This window comes from Cyprinodon tularosa, unplaced genomic scaffold (assembly GCF_016077235.1).
Source record: "Cyprinodon tularosa strain WSP-4 unplaced genomic scaffold, ASM1607723v1 ctg107, whole genome shotgun sequence".
NCBI classification, from domain to species: Eukaryota; Metazoa; Chordata; class Actinopteri; order Cyprinodontiformes; family Cyprinodontidae; genus Cyprinodon; species Cyprinodon tularosa.
Window position 1 is genome coordinate 1,361,372 of NW_024037860.1, and position 25,148 is coordinate 1,386,519.

Below are 25,148 nucleotides of genomic sequence, written 5' to 3' on the forward strand. Positions count from 1 at the left end.
GAAAACACAGCATCTGACGAGGAGTACCGTATTTTCACGACCATAAGGCGCACCGGACTAAAAGGCGCAGTCTCAGTTATGTGTGCCATTTCTGTATTTAACACACACATAAGGCGCACCGGACTAAAAGGCGCAGTCTCAGTTATGTGTGCCATTTCTGTATTTAACACACACATAAGGCGCACCGGACTATAGGGCGCGTTTTTTATATACAGGTACATGTCCTCTCAGGTGGATTTTCCCACTTAAAAACATATTAAAACTACTTTATTCCCACTGATCACAGCTGCAAGGTGTATTTATTACAAAGTATTATTCAAACCTGGGAGCTGGCCGTGAGAGACACATCGCTGATGACACAGGGCTGTGATTACTCCTCTGATACAGTTTATTGACGCATAAATTAACTTAAAACATAGGCAGGATAATAATCTGGATGAACTGACTGCAATGATTAAATTTTCAGGTGGGCTTTATCACTTAAAAAGATTTAGATTATTTAGATGAAAAAACACCTGCCGAGGTGAGCCGTGGATGCGCCGCGGCCCAGAGGCTGCTGTTGAATTAAGTTTTCAGGTAGAAAAATAGAGCGGGAGCAAAACTGAGTATGATTGTGCTTTATTCAAGTATTTATTACAGAGTATTAATCAAAACTCTCAAAGTCCTCATCCTCTTTTCATCATAATCCGCCGGACGTCGCTGAGCAACTGTACTGTAGTCCTGGTCCGGATGGAAAAATTGCACCGTTTCATAAAACGGAAGCACCACGATGGACCTCCTTGAAAATTTTCAATTTTCATTTCTTCCGCCAGCTTTACTGCTTTTAGACGAACAGTGACCGTTGAAACGCTGGCCCCACTCGTTCTTTGCTCCACGATCCACCGCTCGAGTCTTTCCTCCAACTCGGGCCACCTCGCCTTATGTCCGCGGAAACTCAGCTGCGTCTTCTTCACCAGTCGGAGTTCGTTTTCCAGCTTCCTCCACTTGCGAACCATCGCAGCTGCTCGATTTCCATGTTCCTCTGCGTAGCTGATAGCCTTCAGTTTAAACTGGGCTTCATAGGCGTGTCTCTTTGCCATTTCCAGGGTTGTTAAGACAACAATGTTCTGCATAAAGCACATACCTGTTCTTTTATACACAAGCCACGCCCACACTTCCCCCTTTAAGGTTCTCACATACTCATGGTGGTCTCAACAACGTCCGCAGATAGGGCGCACCGCACCATAGGGCGCACCCCACATTTTGAGGGAAAAAAAAGACGTTTAGGTGCGCCTTATAGTCGTGAAAATACGGTATATAAATGTTTCCATTTTTTCCTTTTTTTGAATTATTAATGTAAAGGATGATGCATTTACTCACCTGGCGAGGTATACAGGAAACTCATTCAACAGAAAACGCGCCGATATTTGGTAATACAATTAGCCCGCGGATTGGATCGGCAAAAAATGGATGCTTCTCTAGTGAAAATAAAAAAGAACCCAGCCCTATTTTTTGTTTTTTTGTTGGAGTGCAGTGAACGTTGACAACATGAGCAACATTTCCTCGCATGAATCAAACCTTTATCTCAGCAAGGATCAGTTCAGTCAATACAAAGTTAATGAATTCAAACATCCCAAAATATCCCTGCACTGCTCCTTGTCTGCGATCAGAAGCTTGCGCTCTCCTGGTATTTGAAGCCTGCGCTCAGCTTTTCTCCCCTGACTGCAACTTACACATAATCCACAAGAATTGAGAAATAAGGTCTCATTGTCAATGAGGAAAGAACAAGATTTTTTTTTCCACATCTATTTGTAATTCACTAGTAACATAGCTGCTCAATTTCTAAATAAAAGCCCCATCCACTGTAGCATACAGGAAACCACCAAGAGACATCACAATATTGGAAGCTGGGGCATTTTAGTCACCCTGAGAGTCACCCTACAACACAGACCATCCGTACACACTGGAAGTTAAGTTGGCCGGATATTTTTAAATATTTTTCATAAAATTCTTTTATTTTAGAACTCACGACTTTCAAAGTTTTAATTTCATACTTTAATACATTTTACATAAAATGTTACATATTTTACATAAATGACCTCTGAGTGGTGTTTGTAGAGATTTTTAAACACTGTATTTTAGTCGGTAAAGTTCTGTTAAAGTTCCTCGTAGAAGTTTTGATGGAAATCTAATGTTTGCGAACTTAATACCTAAACCTAATACAATAGCTCCGCTTTATCACCTCCACTGAGGGCTAATATGATCTTAACATTGGTGGATGAGAAACCTAAACCTAAGGTAAGTGAATTTAATGACTTGAAGCAATTCCCAGTGGGACAGACTTCCGGCATTGATTGTAAAAATGCCAGCATACTTCTTTACTAGTAAAGTACTGTTGCATTTTGTTCTACTGATGGAGGAGAGCAAAATAATTCAATTACTTAGAAGTTTCATACAGATGTTCATGTTTTCTCACTGCCTCGCCCATTAGATCCTCAAATCTTATCCTCTCCAACTTTATCTAATTAATGACATGCATCCAAATCACGACTAATACTGCACCTGTTGTTGGGCATCAGGTTAGAAAAGATGTCTACCCATGCTTTGCTTCTAGCTTTAAAAGCTGCATAATGAAATGGGTCTGACCTGATGAAGTTCTTCAGAGCTTCTTCATCAAAAGTTTAACTCCCTTCAACTAGCCTGATGAGCCAGACTAAATATGGTATTAAATGTGTAATTTAGTCTGGTCCCAAAGAATAAGACATCGGAAGATTGTTGATGAGAACAACCCGTTGTTTTTCAAACCATGTCTGTGCCTATTGGCCAACACTCTGACCAATGAGCGCAACTGACTGTGATGTAGTAAGCACGACAGAAAGCTGGTGGGGGAGTGCAAACAAACAGCCTTTCGGTAAAATGGCGACTATGACCTTAAAAATTAATGAGTGTAGAGCCTCTTCCTGCTCACGTTTCAACGAAAACCCCAAGTTTAATCCTTCTTAAACTGATTCCAAAGCTGAGTCAATCGAGAAACTGTTCAATACTTGTTACCACCTTCCTTTTTGTACTTTCTCTAATGTTTCTCTAAAGCTTTGTCGTCCCGCCCTCAAAAACCCACCCACTTTGCATCCAAAAATTCAAAACACATCTCTGCGTTGTGATTGGCCTGCCAGTTCTAGGGCCTGGTGCATTGATTGGGGCTAGACCAAACTCGCAGGCAACAATGATTTTGTACGCTGGCGGGTGAGGGTAGTTTACTAGGCTAGCCTTCAACACAATGAGTTTAGGCTAGCATGAGTGTGCAACTGTAGTAGCAACTGGAGTTTACTCACTCGAGGGACAATCATTAACTTGCTGTGGGTCTAGATACGGCCAAGGTGGTGAGGAAGTGGAAAAAAACAAGGGGCAAGTTAGTGCGACACTGGAGGGGCATGAGGGCGAAAATGAGCGGGGATCCAAATGGAGAAAGGGTCCGTACGTTCTTGCGCACCTTGCTCTTTGAGTTGTTTTCCACAATGGCGGTCAGACAAACAAAACAAGCCGGTTAGGTGCCAAACAGGAAATAAGCATAGTGTAGAGGGGATGTAAATTTGGCCAATCGGATACCTCCTGTCTGCGGTCACCTACAGTTTTGGAGAGGTGCAGCAGAGTGTCTGCGGAGGGGGCGGGGGCATAAATGCGTTAACTGGGACACACATGCAGACGACCTGGTTTCTGAGTATAAACCAGCCTTTAATGTGTTGATGACACAATATTGACAATATAATATATCCTTAAAGTGTAGTTGTTTTTTATAACCTGGCTTTAACTTGATGATGGAAAACCAAAATCTCTCCACTGCAGTCGGCTGTCTACTCATGGTTCAGCTTTTCTGTGGACGGTTTTAATTGGAGATGAATGTCTCTGATCTAATTTAAAGCTTTAAACTCAAAGCTATTGACAAGATGAGTCCAGCGTTGGGTTAAAACATATTCTCGTTTTAATCATAGGCCTTTTCAATGTTGACTTTGCCTCAGACTGCGCTGTTGTAATGGATGGATGTTCTCAAATACCTTTCAGGTCAGAACCGCGGTTATTCCATGCCTTTTTAACTAAGCTACGGCCCATTGTAACCAGAACCCACTATTGACCTGTTTAGAAGCAGGTTTAACAACGTTGGCAGTGAGAAAAAGGCTTTAAAGTATCTGTAATGCATTACCTGTGATGGTCTGCAAACAGTAAAACATTTTCTCAATTGTATTGTTAAATTGCAGCAAATCGGCTGGCCTACCTTCAAAAAGAAACTAAGAGAAAAGTCACTTCAGAGAACAGGGATGTTTTACAGATTGTAGGTAAATGGATATCCATTCCTAAGGCTTTTGCTAAAAGAGCATCAATTTTAAGCCAACTGGAGCATCTCTGTATTAGTAGGTTACTCTAGCAGCCAGATGTTTTTATTGTTTTACAGCTGTCCTGTTTTAAGTTTTCTGAATGCTATAAAAGTGCTTTTAAACAGTGGAATTAGTCTGTGTTAAATGATCCTGTTTGGGCCTCACAGGTTTAGATCCTTGCCCACTCTACCAGCATCTCCAATCACTGTCAGATGTGAGAGGCCTTCATGTCAAAGAAGGAAAAGTATAATACTACATATAGTGAGGCCCACAGATTGTGCACAAAAGGGCTCTTCAACCCATTTTAGAATTTGTTTAAGCTTTGTGGTCTAAACCCCAGATGACAATAATTAGGGTGCTTAACTGTTCAAAGTTTATCAAGCGTAGATAAGCATTGATGTAGCTGAAGAATGCGTGGTCTGATCGCACTATGCAGTTTGGATTTATTCAACCAGAACTCTGGGCAGATAACAGCTTTTTAGGCTTAAGAAAACAAAGAACCATTAATTCTCAAATAACTTTTTTTAAGTTGGAAGTCTGTGCTGTAAAAACGGCTCTCAGTGGAGAGGTGGAATGCAACAGGCACAGAGAAATGAGAAAATTTCACACAGTGGTACCTCTGGGGCCAGAGCCGGGTCACGAACAGTTACAGTAGAGTGAAGCACATGAATTAGTCTCAGGCAGAAAAAAACAAAACATCCAGTCAACCAGTTCAAGCACGACTGAACCGCTCACCTCAGCTCAGCACAGGTAGCGGGGTCCTGTGAAAGAGCGGTCTGTATACCGTCCATCAAGGGGGGACTGGAGGTTCTAGGATCATAATGGCTGTTCGATTGTTGAGCTTTAAAGAAGAAAAATATACTTCTGAAAAGATCACAATCCACCATTGTGTTAAAAAAGACTCTTCATCTCTATTGTATTCCCCTTATAGTTTTTTCTAATTTATTACCTGTATAAAAGAGCAAACCTAAAAAAAATTTTCGAAAACTTATTTCTGACCCTTAAGAAATGTATATAAAAATGAGAAAGAGTTTCGATCATCTTGCCTCTTTTCCATGGTTCTGGACCCACTAGTTTTATTAAATATCTTTTCTTTTGTCCTTAACCTGTTGAGAAAACAAAGGCAGCACAGTAGGAGCAAATCTGTTAAAGAACTACATTGGCAGCAGCTCTGAACTTGAATAAGAACACTGAAAATTAGGCTAGGCTCACATTGCAGGCCTTGATGCTCAATTCCGATATTTTTGTGAAATCCAATTTTTTGTGTGTTGCAGTTCACATTTTCAAATATATGCGACTTGTATGTGCTATCCTGTGTGAACTGCAGTCGTACAACGCAAGTGTCCCGCGTGTGCAGTAGAGGATGCAATGACGCCACAAGCCAGCATATTCTGTGTTTACGGAAGTAAACAGGGATGTAGTGCTGGAGAGCATCTAGCGATCCTTCTGACCTTAAAACCCCAATCTTTTCAAGATCGTTAAAAAAAAATACTTCTCTCCGCATCATCGTCTGCCATGGTGTTTGTTTTTCTTGCCGCTTCTGTGTAGCAAGAAGCAGAATAGTGACCTATGTGACCTGGCTGTTCAGACACAGGTCGCATTTGAAAAGATCAGATTCGTATCGGATTCAGGACCACATAGCCAAGTGGCCTGGGTCGGATTGGAAAAAATCGGATCGGTGTTGTTCAGACTGTCATGGAAAGATCAGATCCAGGTCACACGTGGGTAAAAAAATTTGGATTTGGGTCACTTCAGGCTGCAGTGTGAACGTAGCCTAATAAAATATGAGGTTTGCTTTGTTTATTAACGTAGTGAAAGCAATGATCTTAGAAAGCATTAGGTTTAACTAGCTTAGTATTGCTGTTTTGTTTCTTTCCCTTTTATTTTATCTCACTTTGGCGCACTCAAACACTTTGCAAAGCTAGTTCTGCTGAACATTTGCCAAAACTGGAAATAATAATAAAAAAAAACTACTGCTTGATTAATGTTTTTCATGGTTGTTATTTGTAGAAGCTCTTGTTTAGGCTTATCTGTGTAACTTTGGGAAGGGGGGATATGGACGGATACGTCACTGGCTTTAATCGTCTTTAACTGCTGTCTTTATTTCTTTGTAGACACTTTTGTGTTTCGAAAACCAAATTTATAAACACAATGCAAATAAAAAAATCAAAATTATTTTTATTACATATTTTAACGGATGGTATGTAGACTTTTGGGATCTCCTATAGGACTGATTTTTGAATAGAAGCATCTCAGTTGCTTTCTGACCGTATAGCAGTACGATCACCTCATTATATTTCATGTGTGTTTTGATTTTTCTCTCACAGGTTCTTGTGAACGACTTCTTCCTGGTTGCTTGCCTGGAGGACTTCATTGAAAATGCTCGACTCTTCATCTTTGAGACATTCTGCAGGATTCACCAGTGCATTAGCATCAGGTTGGTGACGTTACTCAACCCTAATCAGTGAAGCCTTACGTCAAGCAGGACTATGCTAACAGGGGGACATGCAGGCTGGAAATCAGACATTTCTAAGGTGACAGGATATACTTTTTTGCAGTAATTCGCCATTTGAGGCAGTCAACACTTTGATTTGCACACACACACTGCCGTGCTGACCCCACACATCTCTGGGATTAAACATTATGTGGTTTAACTGCTTCCATGTCCTCTCAGGTTGCTCGGCTGGTTTGACTTTGTAGAGACCACCTGTCCTAGGCCGGTTCAGACATTTTTTTTTTTCCCCAGGAAGGGGTCAAGGCTTAGATGGCTTTAGACGTTCCCAGCTGCCTCAGTGCACAGAAACATTCTATCTCTTATTTCTTGGATAAATGGAGGTTAGAGGGTTCCTTATGTCTTCCAAAGTGACAATTTAGAAATTTATGCATTTACAGTTGACCTTTGACGTTTCTCCCAAAACCAAGAAATTTAGTAATTTCTAATTACTGCATTAGTGGAGAGAAAAGTTAAAAGGATTGTTTTAATTGTCTGTAATTATGGAAGATTATAGGATTTGGCTGGCTTCTTACATCAGATTTGGAATGTAACATGGATAAAGACAGCATTAAGCCTTCTTAGAAATTATTCCCCATCTATAGAAGAGTGTTTAGTCACACTTATCAGTTTTTTAATTTTTTTTTTTAGGTCATTTGTGTTTAATCTTATACCCCGATTTGAATTCATTGTATTTGATAGAAGTTGCATCTTAGGCAACAAATCCATTGTAATTATTTTATGTATGATGTGCAAACAAAAAAAAAAAAGAGTTAGTAACTTTGGATTAGATAGAAGTGATGGCTGCTGTGTAGTGCCTCGGAGGTCTGCTGTCAAGGTTGAACCGTGGAACATGATCAGGGTCGGTCTAAATCTCCAGTTGCAGATTGTCTGGAATTGATTAGGAGTCCTGGTTCTTTTTTGGCAGACTTACTGCAATTGGATCCATTTTCTTGTTAAGGACCACAAAGGTTAGTGGTAACACTGAAGGAGGAAGTTAAACGACGATTTTGTTTGGTGTCCTCAGCTCTGTGCTTGTTGAGGTTTCTGATGCAGGAGCACCAATTAGGGGTCGTTTCAGGGATTTCCGTGTTTATTTGGTTGGGTGTTATGACGATGAACAGAAAATGTCTATTTCTGACAGACAGCCGGATTTCCAAGTCATTAGTTCTCTTCCCAAAAGCCCGCTGCACCCAAGCGTGGATTTTAATGAATTTGATGGCTGCTCCTTTTTTTTATTTTTCTTAATGAAGAGGTTTTCACAGCTGTTGGCCATGATGGTTTCACAGATACTTAGCCCAGCTTCTGCCCACAGCCTGGACCCAAAAATAGACCAGACCTCAGCATGATGGGGATATTTTATGCAATAAAGCCTTATGTAAAACGTACTGTAGGCAGAGAAAATATGATTCACCCTACACTTGTAATTGCCCACACACATACACACATCATTTGGGTCTAGACTTTTTACCGTCCAAAGTGTATGTTTTCAATTTAACCTCGCTTTCCTGGTTTGATTTCCTGGCTTTATTTTCATAGTCTTTCCATGAATTTTTGAATGGCAAGATTCTCTTTTGACCTCAAGTGTTCACTTGTCTTTTGAGATTTTGTGTAACTGCTGGAGATGTGATTACTGGAAAGCGTTTTCTCCATCTCAAAATACCTATTTGTACACAACAACTCACTTGAAGTTGGAAATGTTTTCTTGGGGATTTGGATGCAACACTGGAGATCTTTTCCACCTCTCAATTGAGTCATTAAAAAAAAAAAAAGACCACACAATTATTCTGGTTTTCCACCAAAAAAAAAAAAGAAGATAATTTTACTCGAAGCCCAAAGCTAGGCTGCTCCAAATGGGTCGTAGCCTCTATCACGTGTAGCTGTTTAACAATGCAGGCATTTTAGGAGTTATGTTAAAAACTGAGCTGCGTTGGTGAAGGATCCCCCAACCTCCTCTCTCTAACAGAGTCAGACCCTAATCCTGACCCTTCTCTTTAAGTAGGTGGCTAGTACTGAGGCCCCCCTCCCTCCCCAGCCTGAAGTCTAAAACTGAGGAGCCTGAGAGAGCAAGGGGTCGAACTGAAACTAATATCTGTACCCCCGGGAACAAGATCATGGTTGTGTAAAACAAAACCAGCCACGGAGGCTTTCGGTTCGGCTCATGAGCCAACGGATGTCGATAGAGTAGTTTCTAGCGATCCCACCCAGTCCTCGTTCTCTCGTATCTTTTACTCTTCCGTTCTTGAATTTTCTCTAAGGACTTAAGCTGAGCCGTTAAATATGAGACAAAAGGTATAGAACCTCTGATCTTTGGTAGAAATTTGCTTCCTGGAAGGAAAACATTGCCAGACTTTATTTTATAAATTAGATTAGAGAACTTTGACTGTTTCAGCTGAGCCTGTGGGCCTTTTGGGGCACATGGTGGTCCTGTTTTATGCTGCACAGAGCTCGTTGACAAGAGTTAGGGCTTAGCTTAGGTCCCTGGTGAGGAAACCAGACCTTGTTTGTTTTGATCAGCACATCTGACCTGGACTTGACTGACATGTGCCCCCAGTCACTTAAATTATCAAGCAAAACAGCCCCACCAGCACTGCGCTCCAATCATTTAATCACTGATGTTGCATTGGAAGTCAGGTTTTATTCACTGTTTCCTCGGGTTACTTGATTGTTAAGATGTGGATTCAACGTTTAGCCTTCATTTCTTCATCTTCATCACCCTATAACCCAATCTACGTAAAATACTATCTAGTACCATCAATATAGGAACTGTCAAATTTCCACAACATTTCCACCAGCTCTTGATTTTGTCACACAATTCACTATTGTTTGATCAAGACTTCATCATAAACTGGCAGAAAAATGTTGCATGGTTTTTGCATTATCAGGAAAGTTTGTAATGTATTTTTAGTACTTGATAAAAACCACGTTTTGCTGCTGTTCTTTTGGGTATCAGTCTGTTAAATAGTAAAATATCTGTTGCTGATAATGGATCATGAACATTGGTGAACAGTAAAATTTTAGTCCTTCCACAGATTTTCAGTTGTGTCTAGACCTGGTTTGTGAGGCATTTTAGCCTCCGAGTGAAGAACATTCCCATATTATGATGGTGCCACCACCGTATGTTCTTACTGGGCTTAAATATTCTGTTTTATAAGTACTGTTGGTTTTTCACAAACCAACAGTACACAAAGCTGTCACAAAGCTATTTTACAAGTAAGCCAGGAAGTTCGGTTTTTGGTCTGAACCAGGGACCAGAACATCCTCTTTAACCTGTTGACTGTGTCGTTATATGAGGATGAATAATTGCATTTGTTTGTTGGAGTGGTTTTCTTTTAATGGTTGCCTTCTTCTAGCCAGTCTGCAGAAAGGACAGATCTTAGGAGTTTACAACTTATAGGTGTCCTATCATCTTATTTTCCTACTCAAGTTTGGTATCACTACAGATCTGTTAGATGTTCAAAGTTCCTTCAGTATCAGTATTTTAGAGGCATTGTAACTTGTCTAAGCTGCAATCAACATTGAAGGCAAAGTGGAAAACACACTAAATTCACAGATTAGTGGCTCATAAATCCCACAGAATAAAATGAAGGCATGATCCTCAAAAACAATCCCATTTAAGAGCAACGACCGCTCTTGGTTCCCTTATTTTCTATACTCCAGCTATGGAAACTTAGGTGTCACTTTTCCATTCCTGACACGTGTTAACCATCGAAACATGAACTTGCATCATTAGGAAACCAATCCTTTTTCTTTTTTTCTTTTTTTTGAACATGTCAGATTCCCAATAATGATCCATAGACGCAATTTAGTTGTCATGAGTCATTTTCCCCCCGAGTTTAAAGAGCTGAATTGCAATCAGCTGTTGAGCAGAAAGTGTTGGTATGGTGTCTGTTTGAGTGACGGATTCATCCGTTTCCCTGCATCCTTTTCCATCCTCTGACCCTGATCACACGCTGCAATTTAAAGCCAGTATACCTACCTGCTCCACGTACGGTCAGTCGCTAACCGAACCTTAATTTCCTCATTATCCTGAGGTAATGCCTGTTATTTGTTGTTTATGCCCCGTCCGCAGACTGACATCATTTCCCTCCCTGTTTTCATGTGGTTTTTGCCCCCAGTTTAGTAACACTCAAGTGGCAGGCTTTCCTTTTTAACTTCTCTTTTTAAGCTTTAAGGGTACGGCAGTCATATTGTAAATTCCAGTTCCCAAATAAGATTACTTCTCACAACATGAGTAAAACTCCTGAGCGACGAACTGTAACGGTGGTGGGATGTGTTTGCAGAGAATTGGCGTGAGAAGCTTTTCAGGCTGGGAGAATTTGAGCTAACGACGAATGAGTCACACACAACTGTGATTAATGGACCAGGAAGTGAAAATTAGCGGAGTAAATTGTTTTTATATTAGCCCTCCTGACCCTTATTACACAGAGAAAAATCCAGCCAGTTATACCTCTTGACAAACCTTTCTGGAGCTTTTACAGGGCAGGTTTTTTTTTAGCAGTGGGCGGAGCCTCATCTTTAGATGAGGTTGCAGTCTTTATATTCTCAGCCGTGCTCTAAGTGGTAGAGAATATTTATTGGGTCCCTTATATGAAATGTGGTGGAAGCATTGGGGAGGGTCAGAGGATGAGGGCAGGAAATGTTGGGGGGGGTTTAGATGAGGGTATCAAGGGGGTCTAGTTATTTAGAAAGCCACAAGGGAGGCCAGCTGCAGTGAGGGGAAAGCTTTGGATCAAAGAGGAGCAGCTCCCCTCTACCTCTGCTCCTTCTTCTGTGACACATCTATACGGAGATGTTTGAAAGGCCGAGCCAGTGTCCAAGCCGGCTTTCATCTAGGTGACAGGAGCAGGTCTGACCGGTGAGTCATGACCAGCCAGATGGAGTGTGTTTGACGTGGACACAGGTACCAAAGTGAAGGCTCTCAACATGGGGTAGTCCCTGCGCCATTAATGGAGTCATTCCTGCAACTCTGTAAATCACGCTCCCATTAGGGTAGGACCATTAAAGGTTCTTTTGGGCTCGGTTTGTGTTACGATCTTTTGCCTGAAGCAAAACACATTGCACCACGGTGAAAATGAAAAGGTAACTGTTTGTTTGGCACAAAATGTGGAACATCGATCATACATTTTCGGGTTCTGTCATATTTTCTACATGATTCATTACAGCTTCGTTCGACTGAAGGGAGTGTTTCTGATATTCTGCACACAATGTCTTTGAATATTTCAAACAAGGTTGGTGCTGATTACAGGCGTATTATGTTCAGGAAATTAAGTCATTATAGCAATCATTTCAGATGCGTGTTGTTTACTCTAAAAATGTCCACTTTAAGACACCTGTTGTTGTTTTTTGAATTTCTTTGTGTCATTACAGTGATGACGAGAGCCTGCTGTTATATTGCACGTTTAACCATGCTTGGGATTAATAATCTGCTTTTTAGGACACATGAGCTGAGCTTTACTAGTTTGGAATGAAACAAATTTTTTAGAACTTCTGCTTGGTTTGTTCATTTCTTTTATTACAGCTGTGCTCAGCTGGAAGCAGGATTCCTGCGGATCCTTAAAAAGTCTTCAATATAAAAACAAGGCCTTAATTGGTATTAAAATGTCTTAAATCAGCCTAGTCATAAATAGGATTTTATTTATGTAATTCATATCAAAAATTAAAATAATTGATGATAATTTTTTGAAATTTACCGAACGGCTGAGCTGTAACCATTATTAGTTCCATCCTGACAGCAGAACAAATAAAAACGATGTTGCAAACAGACCTTGGGGTGATGCACTGATAACTTTTATCTGGACAACGTTGGGAAGTGCAAGTTCAATGAAAACAGTCTATCCAGCTAAGAGTTTTCTGCATGGCTAGAAACAGTAGCAGGTGATTTATACCAGGAGTGGCGTATTTTAAGCAAGAAGTTATTCAAGCTCGGCACGATGGGAATCAAAGCTATGGAGTCAGACGTGTGAAGAGTAAAAAACAAGGCGCCAAAATCAAGTTGCAGAGAAGCAGAAACTATTTCTCAGTTCTGTTCCACCCTTGTGTCTGCGAGGCTTCTACAGCCATGTATTTATAATCCATTTATAATCTATCAGGTACTTAAAGTTAGTAAAAGGTTGATCTAGGTGGACGATATTACTTAAAATCATATCTCAGAATTTAAATTTTTTGGCAAATCTGATTTACTTTTTAAATTATTTGTCCGTTTTATCAGTCAGGACTCCATATTTAGGAACAAAAAGTAATGAACTGGTGTCACTTAGAGCTATGGAAACCTAAGGAGTAGGTTGTTAGACATCTTCCAAAAATTCAAACAGAAAATTTGACTAATCCATAAAATAAAGTAGTTGTACAGCTTTAGGTCAATCCTAAGGTGCTCCTGTACACTACCAAGGTTCCCACGGGTCATTAAATTATTATTTTTTAAATTAAGGCCTTAATTGGCATTAAAATTCATTAAATGTAATTATAGTGGCATTTAAAATGCTTTATTTAAAAAAAAAAAAAAAACATTTACATAAACCGTAGTGTCAGATGTATTAGATAAAACTGGTTCCGCGTGTTTGCGCAAAACTGCTTCCAGTTGATCATAAAGCCGTTTGTTCGGAAAAGAAACTCGAGGCAGAAAAAAGTTAGAGAATTAAAAAATGCAAATTTCAACAAAAGTGGCTGGAAAACGAGGAATTTGGGACGCTGCAGCCTGTCGACCGTAATTATGACGAAGGATTTTGCCATGTTTTATTTTTATTTATTTATTCATATATATATATATGTATATATATATATATATATATATATATATATATATATATATATGTATATATGTATATAAAATTATTCACAAGAGCATTAAAAGAGCATTATATTTTAAGTTATCTAGAAAGTCGAGTTATTTATTAAATTAGAGTTAATCATTCCTGTATAAACCTTCACTATGATATTTTGGATATTATGAGAGGTCATGTTTTAGTTACACCATTTGATAAGAGATTTGATCTCCTAATCTCCTCTTCCATTTCATCAACAGCATGCTGGCTGACAAGCTGAACATGTCTCCTGAGGAGGCTGAGCGATGGATCGTCAACCTCATCCGTAACGCCAGGCTGGACGCCAAGATCGACTCCAAACTGGTGAGACTTTGTTCAACCCAACAAGCAGATTCATTCTCCTTTTTTTTTTTTTTAAGATTGAACGATTATTTTCTCTGAGATGGATACATAGAACATCTGCACCGGTTCACATTCCCCTTTGCAAAACCTTTATTTTCTGACGACACCTGGTGTACACATCGCTATGGTTCCCTTTAATTAGCAGAACAACCTAGTCTTCAAGTAAAAGGCAACAGGAACGATGCACCTCTAGTTTGGCCTTTGCAGAATATTGCATTAAACCTGTGATTGTCTGGTTCTTTGATTCAGCCCTTTTCTTCTTTGTTTCAGGGCCACGTTGTCATGGGGAACAATGCCATATCGCCTTACCAGCAGGTGATTGAGAAAACCAAGAGCCTCTCATTCCGCAGCCAAATGCTGGTTATGAACATTGAGAAAAAGCAGGCCGCTAGCAACAGAAACGAGGTGAGTAATGCTCTGGTTAAACACTGAAACTCTGCACAAACAGCCTGTCGCCGTAGGGCACGCATAACTCCTACCAACTGGTCAGATTGAAGGTCAGCATGAACGGGCTGTTCAAAGTACCTCCAAAGAACAAGGCTGAAGAATGTTGATGAACAACCGTCAACAAAAGCTCTCCTTACATGTAATAAGGCAGTAAAAGCAGGTTTAACAGAACCGATGCTTTCATCCCTCCATTTCTCTTCAAAGGCCTAATGACAAGGTAGATTCCAAACAACCATAAAATGTGGCCTGAGCTGAGTGAGTCAGCTCAGTGAGGAGGATGCTCTCTGACTTTTGGTGACCGTTCCTCAAAGACTGGAGTTCCCAGCTCTTAAGACCTGCTGCAGCTGGCCTGCTCAGGTCCCTTTTAAGTCTGTTTGAATTTGACCTTTTGTGTTTTTTTTATGACGTGTACCCTCGTGCAAATGTTAGGGATTCTCAGAACCTCTGAATAATTATCATAGTTTGAATCGGAGCAGCTGCTTGGTGCAGCACTTTCTGTAAATGTACGGTTCTTTGCAGAGGAACGAATCCTCCTTGAACGTATTTACATTTTCTGATGCTGCAAATTCATACGTCAGTTTATTTTATATGGTTTTGATGGGATCAACTAACAGTAAGTAGAACATAATTTTTAAATGAAAGGGTTTTAACAATGTTTTCTCCAAGTATAACAAGTATAGTGGTGCTGTTGACCTTACTACCAGCATGCATAGACGCCTCTCTGTCGAACTGATGGGCTGCTGCTCAAAGTTGTTTACGTCCCTGAGACGCTGCAAGATGCCGATCACTCTGGGTCACATAGTAAGACCCTTAACCCCAGAACTTTACCGTCGGGTTACTTGGCGTGTCAGCTCGCTGCTCCCTGAGGGACGGGCGCAACGCAGAGGACAGATGTCCTCACTCTGGGACCTGAAAGGGATTTTTCCTTCCTTCCTTTTGCACATCTAGGAAAATCGCAGAACATTAGTTAAGGTGGAGCTTCAGGTTTTTCATTTGATTTAGGATTTGACTTTGAACCAGTCTGTGGTAGAGCTGGATGCATGTTTAGGGTCATGTTAACTTTCTCCCTAAACTTAATTATTGCCTCTAATCTATTCTGCCCTGCAGTTCCTAGATGCATCCCGTTCCAGCAAACCTGAATCCAATGAGTTGCTCATTGCCAGGCCTTTACCGTACTTTGTTGCATTCTGTAGAGATGAGCAATCATTCAGAGCAGGGATGTAAAGGTTGCAATACAGATGAACCCTAAAAGGTTTTCTTTCAAGATTGTCCTCTATTAGTTCCATCCATTGTCCCATAAACTTTGAGCAGCTTCTCCAACAGCTAAAGAGTAAAAACCCCACAGCATCATGGGGCTCCTGGCAGCTGGCAAACTGTAAATGATTCTCTTTTAAAAAGAATCCCTCATAAGCTTTGGACCCCTGCAGCTCCTGCAGAGCTACCATTAGTCTCTTGGCTGCTTTTCTTGTCAACAGTTTCTGCTAACCAAGCCTGTTGGTTTAGGACAGTTTGCAGTTTGTGTCATACTTCATCTGTTTCAAGTTAATTGATTTAATAGTTCTTTAAGATGTTTAAAACCTAAACCTACTTTAAAGTTATAGTGGAGCTTGTTCATTTGTTGGGTGGATCATCAAAATAAGTGATCCTCCTAATTGTCAATAATTCTGGTGATATGTTTACCGTCCTACGTGCTCGTCCCCATTTTCACTTACCGGTGGTGAGTCTGACATAGTTGAACAAATTGCAAATCTTCTTTAGGAAAGTAAGCTTGTTTGAGCGATGCAAACAGCTACTTTTAAACAGAGCGTGCACCAGGAGAAATGGGCTCATGCATGCTCTTTAATAAGCATCCCGCTCTCGGGAGCGGATGCAGGGTTGTGCATGTGCTTTTCTTTTTTTAAAGTGGAGAGGGCTAGCCTGATAAACCAGTGAGATTAAATGAGTAATTTAGTCTGGCCCCGATGAATGACACATCGGAAGATTGTTGATGAGCTAGACCAACTCGCAGGTAAACATGATTTTGTCCGCTGGTGGGTGGGGCTAGTTAACTAGGTTAGGAGATTGTGGGTCTTTTCAAAAATTAACGAAATTCCTCCACTATGCCTTTAAACTTCTTTATTTTCCATGTTGATCGCGTATGTTCTCTCTCATAAAACAGCTGGGTTAAACTCAGCCGCTTAAATAGAGTCTAGTACTAATTAGATTAATTTAATAATTTATGATTAAGCTTCCAAATATAAGTTTTTGTTTTACAAAATGCTAAATAGTAGAGTGTTTTGAAAGCTTATTTAAGCTCCATTAAGAGACACATCTCGTGTCACTCACCTGATAATTACATTACAGCTGAAAACCTTTGTTTGAATATCTGCAGCTGAAGTTCTGCCATAAACTGGTCTAGTTAAAAACAGGCCGCTCTCATTTGGAAGTTTTTGTAATTAGACAAAAGAGGCTGAAAACAACTTGCAGAGTACCGCTACATCCGGCTGTTTTCAAGCATACAAATCACTTACATATAGAGAACATTTAGTGCCCGCCATCTGGACTGACTGCTCTGGGTCCCTGTCAGCCACCCAGCACTCAGCAGCAGAACACACACATACTCACATTTCCCAGCAAGGCAAACGTTAGTGTTTAACTGCTTGCACATGCATTTTACTCTTCACATTTCCCACATTCAACAACAACAGATTGGTTTTGATTGTCCCCACTTATCTGCAAAAAGAGTCTAACATGTTTTTCTCCCCGTTCTTTTCTTCTCTTCCCAGACACCAAACTGGGCTGGTCAGGAAAGCGGATTTTAACTTTCCAGTGAAGACGGATCATCCGTTACTCCCCAATTGTCTATCAAACAACGCTGTACTTTTCATGCTTTTGGTTCAAGTCATCACCAGCTCAATAAAAGTGACCAGTAAAACCGTTTTCACCCATGATTGCCTTATTTCTAGACGCTGCGAACAGCGGCTGAGGTTTGAGCGGTCAGCCTTTTTGTATCAGTAATACTTGATGAAGTTTTAATGTGCACATTGAGTCACTGAGTGGGACAGTTAAGGCTGCTGCGTGTGATGCGGCTCATGAGTGCATAGTAATGATGAATGGCTGTTTAGTCTGTTGGTTTTATGGTGTTTTTAGTGGTTCACTTCACCGTGGTGGGCAGCCTTGCCGAGTGGGACGTCAGCTGAAGGGGGCAAGCAGAGGTGATGCTCGGTAACCACGGTCGCACTCTGCCAGTCATCCCGCCATCGGAGGACACCACGGAGTCAAAAAGAAGCGTTAACCAGACCAACACCATTTTTTAGTGTCCCATCCAGCCCCCGCTGCACTTTTCCTCTGCTTTTGACCTTTTAACTTTTTTTTTATTTACAGATTTCTTTCATTTTCCTGTAATTATCTGCTCATGTGTAATTTAACTAAAAAAGGATTTTATGTAAAATACACCTGCTCTTTAGGGTTAAATCAAAAGTCAGCAGAGGGCGGCGGGTCCTCCATCACCTGTGTGTGTGTGTGTGTATCCTTCACCCACAGACTCCTTAACAGATGTGTGACTTTGTTCCAACCAGAGGAGACAGAGGACAGACCAATAATTGGTGCCTTCCTCCTTTTATTTTCGTCTATAATGCGTCACAGACTTGCTGGGTTGATAAACATAAGTGAACTGTGGACAAAAAGAAAAGAATATCTTCTCTTTCCACCAGTTTATTCACCAAAAAAAAAACATACTGTTGAGCTTATTTTCTATATATGGCTTTAATATACCTGGGAATGCCCTCAAAGCAGCCCATTTGGACGCTTTAAAGTCCAAATGGACCCTTAGTGGTTGTAGAAATGAAACGTTTGAAACAGTTTCTATACAGGCTGTTTTGTCAAGCTGCTGCTACAAATTCAGCAGATGCAATATATCAGGCATCCCCAAAGTCTGTCCTCGAGGGCCGCTGTCCTGCAGGTTTTAGAGGTTTCCCTGCTTTAGCACAGCTGATTAGGATGATTGCAATTGAGCAAAAGCCTGTTAATCAGCTTTCAATTAAAATCAACTGTGCTGGAGCAAGAAAACCTCTAATACCTGCAGGCCCTCGACGACCAACTTCGATATAGTGCCTGCACTATATTGTCAAAATTATTCTCACCAGCTTTGACTCATATTTGAGCTTGAGTGACATCCCAGTCCTAATCCATAGTTCATTATGCCGTTGGTCCACCCTTTGCAGCTAAGACAGCTTATGTTCTTCTTGGAAGGCTGTCCTTAAGGTGAAGGAGTGTTTATGGGAATTTCTGACCATTCTTCCAGAAGCACATTTGTGAGGTCACACACTGATGTTGGACAAGATCTGGCTCTCTGTTTCTGCTCCAAATCATCCCAAACATGTTCTATCAGGTTGAGGTCAGGACTCCGTGCAGACCAGTGTAGTTCATCCTCACCACACTCTTCCATGTCTTTATGGACGTTGCTTTATTTGCTGGTCATTTCGGGGTGTCATGTTGGAAGAGGAAGGAGCCAGCTTCAAACTTTTCCCACTGTGTGGACCACGGAATTGTCCAAAACATCTCAACATGTTTAAGCAAGAGGCCAAACTCATTTCCTGTAAAACAACCCCACACCATAATCCCCCCTCCACCAAACTTTAAACTGAGCGCAATGCAGTCAGACCAGGACCATTCTCCTGGTAACTGCCAAACCAAGACTCGCCTATCAGATTTCTAGATGAAGCACAATTGGCCACTCCAGAAAATGAGTCTCCCCTACTCTGGAGTCCTTCGGTGCCGTGCTTTACACCACTGCATCCAACGCGCTGCATTGCACCTGGTGACCTATGGCTTGGATACAGCTGCTCCTCAACAAGCAGCATCCTATCAGTTCCACGCTGAAATTCACTGAGCTTCTGACAGTCTACATGTCTCGGTCTTAGATACATTGGTCATGAAAGATCCCATTCATTTGAATAGGTGAGCAAATACAGGTGCTGGTCATAAAATTAGAATATCATGAAAAAGTAGATTGATTTCAGTAATTCCATTTAAAAAGTGAAACTTGTATATTATATTCATACATTACATACAAACTCATATATTTCAGATGTTTATTTTGTTTAATTTTGATGATTACAAATGACAACAAATGAAAATCTCAAATTCATCATATCAGAAAATTAGAATATTACTGAAGACCAATAAAAACAAAGGATTTATAGAAATGTTGGCCAACTGAAAAGTATGAACATGAAAAGTATGAGCATGTACAGCACTCAGTATTTAGTTGGGCCTCCTTTGGCCTGTATTACTGCAGCAATGCGGCGTGGCATGGAGTCGATCAGTCTGTGGCACTGCTCAGGTGTTATGATAGCCCAGGTTGCTCTAATAGTGGCTTTTAGCTCTTCTGAATTGTTGGGTCTGGTGTATTGCATCTTCTTCTTCACAATACCCCATAGATTTTCTATGGGGTTAAGGTCAGGAGAGTTTGCTGGCCAATTAAGAACAGGGATACCATGGTCCTTCAACCAGGTACTGGTAGCTTTGGCACTGTGTGCAGGTGCCAAGTCCTGTTGGAAAATGAAATCTGCATCTCCAAAAAGTTGGTCAGCTGCAGGAAGCATGAAGTGCTCTAAAACTTCCTGGTATGTGGCTGCGTTGACCCTGGACCTCAGAAAACACAATGGACCAACACCAGCAGATGACATGGCACCCCAAACCATCACTGACTGTGGAAACTTTACACTGGACTTCAAGCAACGTGGATGAAGTGCCTCTCTTCTTTTCCTCCAGACTCTGGGACCTTGATTTCCAAAGGAAATGCAAATTTTACTTTCATCAGAGAACATGACTTTGGACCACTCACCAGCAGTCCAGTCCTGTTTCTCTTTAGCCCAGGCAAGACGCTTCTGACGCTGTCTGTGGTTCAAGAGTGGCTTGACACAAGGAATGCGACAGCAGAAACCCATGTCTTTCATACGTCTGTGTGTGGTGGTTCTTGAAGCACTCACTCCAGCTGCAGTCCACTCTTTGTGAATCTCCCCCACATTTTTGAATGGGTTTTGTTTCACAATCCTCTCCAGGGTGCGGTTATCTCTCTTGCTTGTACACTTTTTTCGACCACATCTTTTCCTTCCCTTCGCCTCTCTGTTAATGTGCTTGAACACTGAGCTCTGTGAACAGCCAGCCTCTTTAGCGATGACCTTTTGTGTCTTGCCCTCCTTGTGCAAGGTGTCGATGGTCGTCTTTTGGACAACTGTCAAGTCAGCAGTCTTCCCCATGATTGTGTAGCCTATAGAACTAGACTGAAATACCATTTAAAGGCTTTTGCAGGTGGTTTGAGTTAATTAGCTGATTAGAGTGTGGCACCAGGGGCCATCAATTTTGAACCTTTTCACAATATTCTAATTTTCTGATATGATGAATTTGAGATTTTGATTTGTTGTCATTTGTAATCATCAAAATTAAACAAAATAAACATCTGAAATATATGAGTTTGTATGTAATGTATGAATATAATATACAAGTTTCACTTTTTAAATGGAATTACTGAAATCAATCTACTTTTTCATGATATTCTAATTTTATGACCAGCACCTGTACTAGGAGTCTATATATTTTACCATCACGTTCAGTTTTTAATATGAACTTTCAACCTGTCTGCTGCCTTTAAATCCTAGATTTGAAATGTGAGAAACCTTTCTCCTTAATGCAATATGACATCTATCCAGACATAATTAAAGCAAAAAAAAAAAAAAATAATAATAAAATGCTGTTAAATTTCAATCCTTTAGTGGGTCATGTGACCTGCATGGGAGCTCTTTACGTTCTGAAGTAGCCTGTAAAGAGGAGGGATGCCTCAGTTCAGAAGTCTCATTTATTCAAGATTGTGTTGGATCTAAATAAAAAAAAAAAGCACACAAAAAACAAAGATATTTCAGCTTTAAAAAAGCACTTCTTAAATCACTCCTTGTGCACCAACTCATGAACACAAGGCTCCACTACATGCACGCTCACATATAACTGCAATCTACCTATGAGTGTCGTTATGAATTCAAACAAGCAAGGTGATGCGTTACTTGATGCTTTTTAAATTGTAACTGCAGCTAACGAGCAAAAAGGAGCAGCTTTAAGAGGTGAAAATAAATGGTGAGTGAGGCGAGGATAAATATGCTTGGAAGCCATAGTGGTGTGGTGATAATATGAAAGTATGAATGGACTGATCACAGTTAGAATTCTAACCAAGGCAGCAGGCGGTTTAATGCTCGCAGTGATACCTCAGACCTTTCATATTATTCTATTCCCCTAAAAGTGGCCTCAGACAGAGTAACTTAACTGTTGATTATGTTTTACCACCTGTATGGGAATTTAAGCTGGTAATAGATAGAAGCTGGGAACCTTAAAATGGCCAATGCTTATAATTCCTTCAAAAAATGACATGAATAAATAGACCAAATTCTGGATAAGCAGCACTTGATGGTATCTACAAGATTTACTATAGAATGAAGCCTCATCCATTTGCAGGCATAGTATATAATTTATGTATACTAATAAAACATATATAATAATAATCTTCATATATATGTGCGCAGACCTGCGATGAATAGAGTTGCTGCGTGTTCGTGTGTTTCTTCTATGATGGACCCATTCAATCAGAGGGATTCAATTTCAATTCAGTTTATTTCTATACGCCAAGTCACAACACATGTTATCTCAAGGCACTTTACAGTTCACCAGATCATACGGACAAATTGATTCAAAATTTTCTATCTAAGGTAAACCAGTTAATTGCATTGACTCCATACCAGATCTGGGGTCTAAAAACAATACATAGGATCTATTATTATATAAAGGTTTTTCCTTAAAGCTGAAAATGGTGTAACCTTAAAAAAACCTCAAACATTTAGATTTATGAATTCCCTGCACACCAACAAGCAATTTCCTTTTATAAGTCACAGTTACACCAATGCTACTCTACTTATGAGTACAAGTTTAGCCACATTCATCCATAAATGTTCAATGCAAAAGATGAATGTTATTGTGTATTAGGTTTACCAGCTGCAACAATGGAGAAGAGAGCTAAAGGATGCAGTTTTCCTGAGGCTGACATCAATGTGCTGGAGAGTCGGGTGGAGATTTAAAAAGGATGTTAAGTAGCCATGGCAGTGCTAAGCCAAATAAGAGGAAGAGTTGTCGATGGCATCATGTTCAAAATCTAATCTGGTCATGTTAATAATGAGATCCAGGATGTTAGGGATTATTGCACTTAGTGCTGGCTGCAGGTTTGCAGAACTATGGATAACTGCAGAGTTTGTTGTTCCTGAAAGTTTCTTCAGTAACAGGATACATTTTGCTTGTTAAAAACACACTTTTAGCATAATTTACCATCAGATTTTTACAAACCCCAGAGTGGTTAATGCCTTTCCTTGAACAGGGAATGAGTGGTTCTGGTGGTTTCTGTCTCTCTACGATATCTGATCCAATTCTGCACATAGATCCATGAACTATGCTCCAAGGCGGGGATCTTCATTTCTGATCCTCAAAGGTCATGGTTCCTGCACATTTTAGATATCTCGCATTTGCAAAGTCGTCCAGTTATGTCAAAGCATCCATTGCACTCTATCACACATTAAAATAATACTGCACTTTTTTTTTTAAACAACTGACTATTTCACCAACAGCCTTCTCATTTCAGTTGAGCTTTTTGGCGAGTTTATTAAATGGATTATATTTAAGATAGGGATTGAACAGTTTGTTTTTGAAGGAAGACATTTATTTCATCTTAATCCAGGATTGTATGAAGATCACTTGAAATTAATTTTTATAAATAGATTAAAGGGCCACTTTTGTTTCTGTTTCAATGCTGCCAATATAATCCTTATTTTAATGAATGTATGTATATATATTTATACGTATATATACATATATATATATATATGTATGTATATATATTTATACGTATATATACATATATATATATATGTATGTATATATATTTATACGTATATATAGATATATATATATATATGTATGTATATATACAGTATGTATACATATGTGTATATATGTATATATATGTATATATATATATATATATATATATATATATATATATATATATATATATATATATATATATATATATATATATATGGCATACAGTTTATAAGCTGCTGTCTAAAATATAAATCCTAGTAGACCTGCATGGCAAACACAGGCCAAGGGGCAAAATTTAATGCAATGTTATTCCTGAGGATGAATTCTAGATTTTTATTATAGCTGGCTACCAGTAATATGCTGTATATCTAATACTAAGAACAATATCAAACCAACCTGTCTTTCTTGAATGCAGAGCCAATATCTAGTTAAAATAATGTAACATTTTACTGCAAATGTAAAAATAAGCACACACCTATTGTGGTCAATTATGTATTATAGGTGGAAATCTTTAAGGGAGTTTAGTTGAGCCATTAAAATATGCAAATGTTACTTTAGAGTGTAAATTTAACCTCTTTTCAACAGCTTCCGGTCTCTGAAAACCTACCTAACACATCTACTCTATAGACTTTGCCTTAATCAAATGACCTTGATCAGTAGATGAGGAACAGTTTCTTGGTGGACCATGATCTGGGCTGTGATTATCTTTAGACTGTGATGGTTTATCTGTATTTCAAAATGTCACGCCGGGTTATTTCTGAATCCTTGACATTTCAGAGATTTTGACTTTTACGTGGCCGACAGTTTGGCTTCTTTTTTTTCCAGCTTTCCCTTTTCTTTTGTTTGAGAAAACTGTGATAAAACCCACAAAGAAGGCCGTCCAGCCCGGATCCCTGATGAGCAGAGCGCACAGCGGCTCCCCTCATTGCTGTTATGGCACTGAGGGCTCCAAGCCAGACCATCCAAATGCTGACGTCACCTCCACTTGTGTGCACTGCAACAAGCAAGGAGGGGAGGGATGGATGGAGAGGGCAGAGTGATTGGTTTACCGGCCCCCCTTTCTTTGTGACACATCATGAAAATAAAAGTGCCAGAGGGCCTAAATTATCACATTCACCTTAACCGTGCACTCTCACATGTTGTTATAGAGAGGAATCCAAACCAGCAGTGCAGCCTGTGGCTATAACAGCCATGCTGACCGCAGTGTCTGTCACTGCTCTCTGGACAGACAAATAAACAAAGGCAGCACAAAGGTCACCAAAGGTTTCAGAAACCCTTTTTAAAACAAAGATCTTCCCCTTAGAGTAGATTTTACTACCAGAGCCTTTTTTTTTTCATTGGTTTCTCAGCCGTTTAAACTGTAAAACCTGCATGCAAATGAAAGACAGGACCCTTTGTGTCGCACTGAAAGCAGTCGCATTTAGGGAAAGGAACTTATTTTTTTTCTCTACAACTCAAACTGGTAGAGTGTCTTTCTTGGGCAACACTTTGGTTTCATATAAAAATAATTTCCTCAAATAAATAAAAGATTAAGTGCTACACCTAGTGGCTGAAAGGAGTAGAGCATTGGCTTCTCTCCCTCATCCCATGGCTGAAGGAGAGACTATCCCCACAAATATGCCCACTTACTAATGATCTCTAAGTCTCAATCTGGTTTCCAACACGTTCACAGCACTGTTTTTATTTGGACTGTTTTGCTCATAGGCTGCCCTGGTTTCATTGTCTTTCAGAGATGATTGGTGGGAGAAGGGGAAGATGATGATTTGACACCAAATCTGTTGAAGGATTTAGTTCACC

At 40.0% G+C, this 25,148-nt stretch overlaps 1 protein-coding gene across 1 annotated transcript in view; it reads left to right on the plus strand.

Annotated features, from left to right (window-relative positions):
- eif3ea (eukaryotic translation initiation factor 3, subunit E, a) overlaps positions 1 to 17,376 on the plus strand; it is a 47,414-nt gene extending 30,038 nt beyond the window's left edge. Inside the window, exons 10-13 of the mRNA XM_038288809.1 lie at positions 6,677 to 6,786; positions 13,865 to 13,967; positions 14,277 to 14,411; positions 17,219 to 17,376. Of these exons, the coding sequence (XP_038144737.1) occupies positions 6,677 to 6,786; positions 13,865 to 13,967; positions 14,277 to 14,411; positions 17,219 to 17,254 (384 nt within the window). The 3' untranslated portion in view covers positions 17,255 to 17,376. The remainder of the gene's footprint in view (positions 1 to 6,676; positions 6,787 to 13,864; positions 13,968 to 14,276; positions 14,412 to 17,218) is intronic.
- The last annotated feature ends 7,772 nt before the right edge of the window (positions 17,377 to 25,148 follow it).